General features: G+C 44.7%; 1 protein-coding gene across 3 annotated transcripts in view; it reads right to left on the bottom strand.

Annotated features, from left to right (window-relative positions):
* LOC125940311 (uncharacterized) overlaps positions 1-6,160 on the bottom strand; it is a 160,517-nt gene extending 154,357 nt beyond the window's left edge. Inside the window, exons 1-2 of one of the 3 annotated variants that reach the window (XM_049656356.1) lie at positions 5,807-6,160; positions 2,158-2,238 (exon numbers count right to left, since the gene is read on the bottom strand). In XM_049656356.1, the coding sequence (XP_049512313.1) occupies positions 2,158-2,238; positions 5,807-5,980 (255 nt within the window). In that variant the 5' untranslated portion in view covers positions 5,981-6,160. Of the gene's footprint in view, positions 1-479; positions 2,239-5,806 lie in introns of those variants that run through there. The other 2 variants (XM_049656354.1, XM_049656355.1) reach the window with 2 other exon arrangements.
* Between the last annotated feature and the right edge of the window lie 3,800 nt (positions 6,161-9,960).

Raw genomic sequence — 9,960 nt, 5'->3', positions numbered from 1 at the left:
TGGCTTCACTCGGACTCGGCGGAGCGTCAGCGGGCCTCAGCGCAGCAAGCGCTCTCCTTTAGTGGGCCTTAGTGCTGGCCTTAAATAAAGGTTTTTGCGCCTCCTCCTCTCTGCATGTGCATTCACACCCAAGCTCGGCCTTCACGGCGGCATCACTTGATGGCAAAACATGTCCAGAGGTAAAAGCGTTACGCTGCCGGCTGTATACGCGCTTCATGCATGCCACTTTTCTGCAGTGGCAACACGGTGTGTCGCTACATTCCATGATTGAAGACAGCATTAAAGTCGGCATTCTTTGTGAAATGGGTTCTGGCGGAATTTTTTTCCCCGGAGAATCGCGACAAGTATTTTCAGTGTTTCTAGCTGGAGCAATGCCGCCATGCAACGCCAAGGAGAGTAATCATGGCTCCTGTATTACCATTGCTGAAGGAATTCGGGGCACAAATCAGCATGACAGAAAGACACACTTGTGAGCAGAGTGAAGCGTTCAACAAATTTATTTCATGGTCATCACTTGTAGGGTTTCAGTGCGACTTTACTTTGTTAATTTAGACAAGTATTTTATTTACCAAACATGTTGGAACTGTCGGAAACAGACGTTCATGACAAATGGCAAATATTTCACCAAATGACTTTGAGAACGTCAAGACCTGTTGAAGAAGTCATTATCCGGTCTCATAAAGCTATACCTCTTTATTATCGAAAAATGTTCCGCACTTTGGCTATGTCATTTCAGAAGAAACGCATAACACATACAAAATATGTTTTGTTTCGTAACGCCATCCACTTGTTTCACTCAATATATAATATAAAACACAGTATTGCGACAAACGGGAGTGGTTGACTGAGGTTGATTGTAAATGGGATAGCAGTGCAAATGAACAAGGCACTTGAAGGATCGCAGACGCAAGCTCTGTACACGCAACTGAAAGTATACTGGTGAAGATTGGAAATATATGCGCAATCAGGTTGAAATGGTGAAAATGAAAAAATGAAAAAGAAAACTGTTCGTCGGTACAAAAACGAAACACATCGAAAATGCCACAGACCTCAAACATCAATCATTGGCCTGGTTTCCTGTGCACTTTTGAACCATTTAGGGTGCCTTGCTCAACCCCAACGAGGAGGCGCACTCGGCTGCACTAGGTTTGACTGACCGTGCGCCGGGTAACGCGTCCTCTCCTTGGCGACCCCAGCCTCTCGGCTCTTACAAGATCTGCAAGCATAATTATCTCTCAAGAAGACTCCTGCCTCTGCCACACTCCTTCCTGTACAGGGCCCATGTAGTCACTCTCAGACGTGTACAAACAAGCACCTACCCGAGTTCTGCGGCACTGCACAGAATGTACCCCGAACGGTTCCCAAGCCCGGACACCACCTTTGTGGTGGTTACGCGGACTTCGAGCATGTCCTGGTGGGCAGCGCTTCTTTCATCCAAGAGGAAATGGTGAAGCTTATTAAGGCCCAGGACCAGACCTCTCAAATCCTGGCAGTCAAGAGGGCCCACAAGAGGGCCGTCATGTTTGACCTGATGGTACCTGAGTGGGCCTAGCTAGGTGACGTTGAGTTTACTCGTGTGTATTGTGGACTGAATAAAGTTGTTTCAATCACTCAGTCATCTACTCACACACGTGTTGAAAATTAAGTCGCTAAGTAAGGTCTTCTCAGAGAGACAGCACTGTCTGCCTTCTTTCGAGTGCCTTATTCATTTGTATTATATTGTTCCTAAGACTGAATAGAAAATAGCCTTACGGGGCGTTACTGCGCGTTTTAGTTCATTTGAAACTGAGAATGGTGGAAGTCTGTCGGAAAGACAGGCTCCGAATAGTTTCTTTGCAGACATCGTCAACGTTGCGACTAGTCGTGTCCAAGTGCTTCCTCTAGGGCGCGCAGCAAATGTGTTTGCGGAGGTTTATAGAAAATGGGTGCGATGCCATCGTTAGTGGATTCGATCATGTCCCAGTAGGGCACTCCGCGCAACTGAGGGCCGACCGGCTTTGTCCGTAGGCCCCCGAACAAAGGATGCGGATTCAAGGTCACACTGGTATTCCACACTACTAGCTGCGAGATGGAAGTATTGCCGTCACTGCTACTTCCGCTTGCGTGGCCCAAATGTTGGATGAGTTTTCCTTTGAAGGAGACGGCTTTATAAGTGACCTCCATTCCTCCACGATGTTCGGCCGTTGTGACATTGTCGCCCGTGAAGTAGTACTGGTAATTTCCGGTCATTGTGGCATCCTATGGAAACATTTATTATAAAAGTACTTAATAAATGCTTATATTGGTTCGTTTAGGCAAGCAGAGATAGTTTCAGGTACTTTGTTTTATTTATGGAGCACTATATACCACACATTGTTTTGGTGTTTTGATGCCAAGGTTTCGTTTACAACAAATATGTAGGAAAAAAGTGATTAATCATACGGCCCTGTTATTTAGTTTTACAAGCATGGAAGAGTCTGTTGAGCAGAATTTAAAAAAAGTTAAACTTTTTAGATAAACAGTTGTACAGTAACCCAGATATACCCGCTTTATTTGTTATTTTTGTACGATCACTACTTCTAGAAAAGTCACAATGTTTGACTCATTGTTCTTTATACCGTCAACGGCAAGGGGAAATCAATGTGCTCATAAATATTCAACAGAACACGTTGCTGGGCTAGTTGGTGCATAATCACTTACCAGCATTTTGACACTGCAAAAGCTAACGGACAGCAGAAGCAAATTAGACAGCACACATTCCAACTTATTTTTCGAAGAACACAGACTATATATGCAGGTGCAGAGTAGATGCGCAACTCCTACAGTCAAAAATTATTTCCCATAAAGGTCTTCACGTTACTGTGAATTACAATGGAAGCTTTGGCTTTTTCTTACACGTGAATCACGTTTTTTTTTATAAGACCGTGCTTAGCCACTCGCGCCCAGCGTTATCACGACTACCTTAGAATTCGAGTAGAGGATTGTGCCGGTTCACACGTGCAATATTTGAAGTGACGAGGCAGTTGCGAGGCAGTTCCGTGCCCCATAGACAGCACATGTACTCCCGATTGATCTCGTATGCATCGACCCGTTTGCTTGATGCATTCATCACACCAGCACATATTATAGATAATGGTCGGTATCCAGTGACCTCGTAATGCGTATTCACTTGGCAAAGTGTTGCTTCTGCTATGCGCCGCGGCTATTGTTTTTAAGGATTGTGCGCTATAAAAAGCACCTTATGTATGTTCCAGACTAAATTCTGAGTGATCAGAGCGCAGTGAGACACAAATCGAACATACCGATTCTCAACAATACAAGTTTTAGCAAGGGGCAGATAAAATCAGGTAAGACCAGTGGTGCAAAAAAGCTTCTTGTACTCATGCTTTCATCATAAAATCATCAAACTTGTTTGGCATGTTCCATTAACAATTTTCTTAGTAATTGCAGTGTGTCAAAGGTGAATTGACCATTGTGTTCTTGGTTTGTACCTTATCCGTAAGTTTCTTTTAAGTTGGAAGTACTTCTCATTTATATATAAACGTCATTTCTTTTGGCTGGTGAATTTGCTTCTTAGCTTTCTTTCTTGAATGGGAAGTCCGCCCAAATACAGGAAATGTTCTGTGCTAAGAAAAGCAAGATGTGACGCTGTCTGCCTAATAAACGGAGTGACAGCCATTGTCCAGGATTTTAGCTTCCGACCAATGACGGTGGATCGCAAATCCAGCACGTCACCTTTCCGCCATGTGAGAAAGTTTTTATGACATGTAAGCACAGCTTCAGCACTTCAGTGCTTACAGTAGCCAGGAACACAACTTAAAACAGCGGTCTGACAAATTCAAGCTAAAATATAACCTAATAAAGGCAATTAAGAGCGTCCCAAAAGCAGTAATTTATTCTACACGCGTATGTGCATAATTTGTTCCTTGAAGCTGCCGACAGCTGTTCCAGATAGCTCGGCATTCCTGTCGATCATTCTTACCATCAAAAGCCATGTAGAGGCCTCATCTCAGTTAATTTCTTTCCTCCCGTTCAGTCTTCATTTGCTAAAGATTGTGATTTTCACATCTTCCGGAAACATATAATTAATGCTTTTATATTTCCTTAAGCGAAACTTTTAACACACTCTTTATTTAACTCCGAGCGCAAAGCGTTCCTAACTGATGTGATTGATGCAAATTTTCCGATGCCAGTATACTGGGCCACCTTAACAATCAGTCAAAAGTACAGTGCTTTAAATTGCGTTAAGATACAGGAGGTGGCTCGCCACGATATAACACATAGATGGCAGGATAATTTTACCACGTAAACGAAAACATGGGACATTTTAGCTGGAGCTGACATTTTAGGCATTGACAGGGCACGTGAGCTTACACAATATGAACTCCGCACCTATAAACCAAAATTGCTGCCTGTTTAAAGCAGCACAGCATGCTGTCCTTCCTCGACGCTTCTTGAGCGGTGAACGGAAGCCGTACAAAAGCTAGAGTACTTTATCAGAAATGATCAGGGCCAAAACTGAGCTTTAAAAGCATTTTTATTCGTAGGAATCCTACATGTCCATGCCCAGGCGCGTCATTCGCGCGTATACGAACTCCTGTGTGCCGGTGCACTAGGCCTAATCTCCCGTCGAGCACTGGAGATTACGCACGTGCGGCTGGCGAATGCTGTTGCTTTTCCGTGCAAATAAAACAAATATTAGCTTACGCATTTCCGCAGCTGTGTTATACGACTGATAATTTTGATCAAGCAGCAACCGACTGCAGAAGGTATACTTATTTAACCGATTTAAAAGCCTATACAATAATCGCGCATTCGACCAAACCAAACTGAGTCACAAAACATGCCACTTGTGGTTCATGAAATCAAAACAGTGGGAAATTGTCATACGAAACCACGCCTTATATGTTTTTCTATAATACTACAATAAAATTCGAGTAGTTTCTTCTCCACGAAAGCTTTGTGTATATTATCTAGTAAGTCGCTGTAGTGAAGCAAACGCGGAAATACATCGTGGGTTTTATTGAAAAACCAGCGCACATGAAGTCTGATACGTGTTCTACAAGAAAACCACTGTATTCTCTTGTTACATCCTGTTGTAAAGGTAACGCTGAAGCACATTATCAATTTTCTCATTACACAGCGAACATAAGGATATTCAGTTTTTTGCATGAAAAACAAGTGCATTCTCATATGCGCGTATGTTGTAAAGCTAAGGCCGAAAAACATCGTGACCTTAATCATGAAGAAGCACACATTAATTCTATAGTTCTTCTCAAAGAAATCCCTGTTTGTATTCTCAAGTGAAAGCCTGCTTTAAAGCTAACGCTGAAATTCCTGTCATTACTAATAATATGTAACACCAAAAATATGGTTAGTTTTCCACAACAAAATTGTTATGTGTATTCTCAATTCAGTGACCGTTGAGAAGATATTGCTGTAAGGCGTCATGTATTGTTTCAAAGTAAATTTTGATGACTCAGAAGGAGAAAATTGCGAGATCACTAGCATTTAAAATGCCGTTTGCATAAGCAACTAAGCTATGCATGCATTTTTGATGCGGTCGATCAGTTGATTTTTATTGAGATATTGTAATTATGGGGTAGTTATATCGGAGAATAGTGATCAATGCCCTATGAAAGCTACAAACGAGAAATTTTTGTACCTATGTGTGTATCAAAAGCTACCAAACAATTGATATGCCCACGAAAAAAACGCTATAACCTCATGAAACATTTTAGCACTATGCACCTAAACTGTACAGCTCCTTCTAGACAGTAATAAAATTAGCACCGCGATCAAAACAACATGCATTTTAATAACTTACCACCCCGACTCCTATGACGAATGGAAAATGCCTCTCGTCAGCTCCACACACAGCGTCCACCGCGGTCATGTTCACGGGCATAAGGCTCGGAATGGAGAGGCTGCTGTTCTGCAGAGTGTAGCTACCGAAGGTAACGTCAGGCGCAGGAATGCTCTCAGGAAGAGTAGCAATCATCCTGGCCACAGCATTATCCAACAGAGTCCATGCCTCTTGCAGGTCGCTTTCGGGGCAAGGGTCAGGGCGCGGGGTAGTAGTTCGCCCCTAATAGGACCATGCCAGCGCTTCATTTGCTGGAAGGGTGTTTTAATTCAGTTAAACTTTAAAAATAAGCAAGCGGTGTATTAATGCGACAGGCGCACATACGCGGAAAAGTTGTTTTTTATGCACCATGACATGATTTGCGACAAACATCAGAAGAAAAAGAAACGCACATACTTTATTAGGTGCTCGAGATGTTTTCTTAGCCATACGCCTAGCATGTAAGTCTTGATGTTGAGTGCGTTTTACGAAATAGCGCAATGGTAAGTTGGACACGCAAGAACCACATACGCAAACCCAGAAAGCCACATGGAATGAAGTGTCTGGCTGAGGTCAGTGCCTTCGTTGTACGAAAAGCACTACCTGCGTTGTCTCCAAGGTAGTGGTACATGGTGGAAACACCAGGAGACGCCGCATAATATTAACGCGTATTTCAGAGTAGCCTTTGAGGCCGTGTACTGCGCGCAGGTAGATAATACATAACATTGTCGTAGGCAGTGGATTGTGGCGCAGCAAGAGGCGTATCGGGTTATGAATTCGACAGAAACTGAATGAAAATTACAATCGCGTCTGAAAACCACCAGTACACCAGTGTTGTTCAGTGTGCCATTAAATTTCTGCCAGAGGCGTCACTATACCAGACTTCTGTGACGACAGCCATCATTTTCGCCTTTGCCTGTTCTGCCGCGCGAAATACTATAAACCAGCGCATTACTCGTAAGCTATAGAAAGATCACATGAGATGGAATGTACGAGCACATGGCTTCTTTTGCTGTATTATCCAATTCTTAAAATAGCGCACACTTTTCTACATCATTGGGGGAAAAAACAAATTTTCGCCACACTGCTTATCCGTGTCGTAGCTTTCGGGTATGGCTAAATTCGATGAATTTTGAACACTCAACTTGCCTCGAACCAAGCTAAAATCAAGCGCAAACAACCCCTGCGCTTCGCCCACCGCGCCTTGCGGAGAATGGCGATTACCATCTACGAGGAACAAGTTAAAGTCCCTATATAAGAAAAGTACCGCCATCCTTTGATAAACGCCGCTTCTCTCTCTCCTGTGTCTCCAATTGGACGATGATAGCGCGCGCTTTTCACTTCTTTATATTTTATTTTTTTCCGCCTCAGAGCCATGTTGAAAGTCCTCTGCGCAGCCGCAGTCGCCGGCGGCGGCTGCGCAGAGCCGACGGTGGCGCACTTTCTAGGTGCGCCACCGTCGACTTCGCTTTCGCAAGCAAAAAGTAAAGAAAAAAGCAAGCGCTTTAGGAGAGGAGGCAGCGGAGGAAAGAGTAGATGGCGGTACTTTTCTTATATAGGGACTTTAGAACAAGTGCCTCGCGCGCGCCCACTACCGGCCGCACCTTGATAGATATCGCATCGTACTGAGGCATTGATACCAGTCCTCGGAAACTCCGCTGGTTTTCGGTCCACGCGAATTGCAGCACCATCCATGAAATGGACGCAAAACCAAAATTGCTTTTCCTTTTTTTTTTTTGCCTTGTCAACCCTCTCTCAACATTGTCTCTCTCTCTCTCGCCTTCAACTATCGGCGGCGCGGCTGGAGCAGCCCGCGCTCGCCGTTGGCCGTGCTGATAACGGCCAAAACGGCAGCAATTTTTTTTTCTGGCATTATGCGGTCAGTTTTGCGGTTTTCGCATTCCTCGCTAGCAGTGTCGTTCATGTAGCACACTATCGTTTCACGTTTGTCGCCTTTTTTCCGACATGTCTCGCAACTGTCGCTGATCGTGTATGCTTCGATGGTGTACGAACACATCAAGACGAAGTGAGCCAGGCGACGGGAAATTCTACCGTATCCCTAAAGACAACAGGTGAGCACTTTGCAGTTTACTTCCCGGTTTTTATTTCTGATAGTAATTGTGTGCAGTCGTACATGGCTGTCCGGTGGTAAGGCAGGAGCTAGCTGATTTGAGAACACCTCAACGATGCAGTAAATCGTTGTGCCACAAGCAGCGAACATAAACCTCCTGATAAATATAGCACCACCTGGGCGTATCGAAAGGAACACGTGTGTAGGCGTGCGCTTTGTACTTATTTCTGGCTAATTGGTCGCCATCGTTTAAAAAAGCGTTTCTGAGAATTAAGGTTGATATATCACATCTAGTACACTGGCGCGACGCGAAACGAGCTCAGTTTTGTATGATCCAACTGCGAGGTTATAATTTATGATCTTCACTGTTCTTCAGGATGGAAGCGTTATTAAACTACGCTGGAAGGACGGACCTAATGGGTTTACCCAGAGATAAGGTCAACAACCGCAGTATGTGCTCGGCGCACTTCACGGAGGTGGATTTCATGGACCGAGCGAGAAGCAGGCCGGAAGAAGCTATTCTGCGCATTGGCCATTAGAGCAATTACAATAAATGTTTCTTACATGTGCGTGCATGAAACACCACCCGCGGTTTGTTGACTTCTATATATAGTGTGTTGCACTGTCTGCTCCAACTCTAGTTTCCGCAAACGAACAGTATAAAGTGAGTCCAAAGAACTTCTATGTTGTAAGTGGAATTATTTTTATATATAATTTGGGCACATGCTTGCTTGATCGTAGTAATGAACGGGATTGCGTGATGAAAACACAAAAAGAACCCATTGTGCACAAGCACGAATGCACGGTGTAACTAAAGTACCTATATAAGAAAAGTACCGCCATTCTTTGATAAACGCCGCTTCTCTCTCTCCTGTATAGCCGATTGGACGATGATAGCGCGCGCTTTTCACTTCCTTATATTTTCTTTTTTTCCGCCTCAGAGCGATGTTGAAAGTCCTCTGCGCAGCCGCAGTCGCGGGCGGCGGCGGCGGCGCGCGCCCGGCCTGAAAGCTTCAACATGGACTTTCTAGGTGCGCCACCGTCGACTTGGCTTTCGCAAGCAAAAAGTAAAGAAAAAAGCAAGCGTTTAGGAGAGGAGGCGACGGAGGAAAGAGTAGGTGGCGGTACTTTTCTTATATAGGGATTTTAGGTGTAACGCCTGGCACGGTCCCTATATAAGATAAGTACCGCCATCTCCTGTATCTCCGATTGGACGATGATAGCGCGCCCTTTCACTTCTTTAGATTTTGTTTTGTTCCGCCTCAGAGCCATGTTTCTTGCAAGTCACTCTGCGCAGCCGCAGTCGCCGGCGGCGGTGGCGCGTGCCCGGCCTGAAAGCTAAAATCCCTATATAAGAAAAGTACCGCCATCATTTGATCAGCATCGCTTCGCTCCCTCCTGTATCTCCGATTGGACAATGATAGCGCGCGCTTTCATTTCCTTATATTTTGTTTTTTTTCCGCTTCAGAGCCATGTTGAAAGTACCTCTGTGCAGCCGCAGTCTGCGGCGGCGGCGGCGCGCGCCCGGCCGGAAAGTTTCAACGTGGACTTTCTACGGCCGCCACCATCTACTTGCTTTCGCAAGCAATAAATAAAGAAAAAGCAAGCCCTTTAGGAGAGGAGACGACGAAGGAAAGAGCAGATGGCGGTACTTTTTGTATATAGGGAATTTACTGAAAGCTTCAACGTGGACTTTCTAGGGGCGCTACCGTCGACTTGCTTTCGCAAGCAAAAAGTAAAGAAAAAAGCAAGCGCTTTAGGAGAGCAGACGGCGGAGGAAAGAGTAGATGGCGGTACTTTTTCTACATAGGGACTTTAGGCCAGACAGGAGAGGGGCGTGCACTTCCATCCGGTGGTGCGTCTGATAACTCTCGCGACAAAAAAAAAAAAAAATCGCGCCTTGGACAGCTAAAGAAATAAAAAAAAGCACCACGCGTAAAATGAGGGGAGGGGATGGTAGACATAGGGGAGGGATAGGAAAGTGATCAGGGAAAGGAGAAGCGAGCGGCAACGCTATCATAAACAAGGAAGAAAAAAAGTGCTGTAGCGAAAGATGGAGAGTACA

This window comes from Dermacentor silvarum, chromosome 9, assembly GCF_013339745.2.
Source record: "Dermacentor silvarum isolate Dsil-2018 chromosome 9, BIME_Dsil_1.4, whole genome shotgun sequence".
NCBI classification, from domain to species: domain Eukaryota; kingdom Metazoa; phylum Arthropoda; class Arachnida; order Ixodida; family Ixodidae; genus Dermacentor; species Dermacentor silvarum.
Note: the sequence above shows the minus strand (reverse complement) of the source record. Positions and strands in the feature narration are given on the sequence as shown.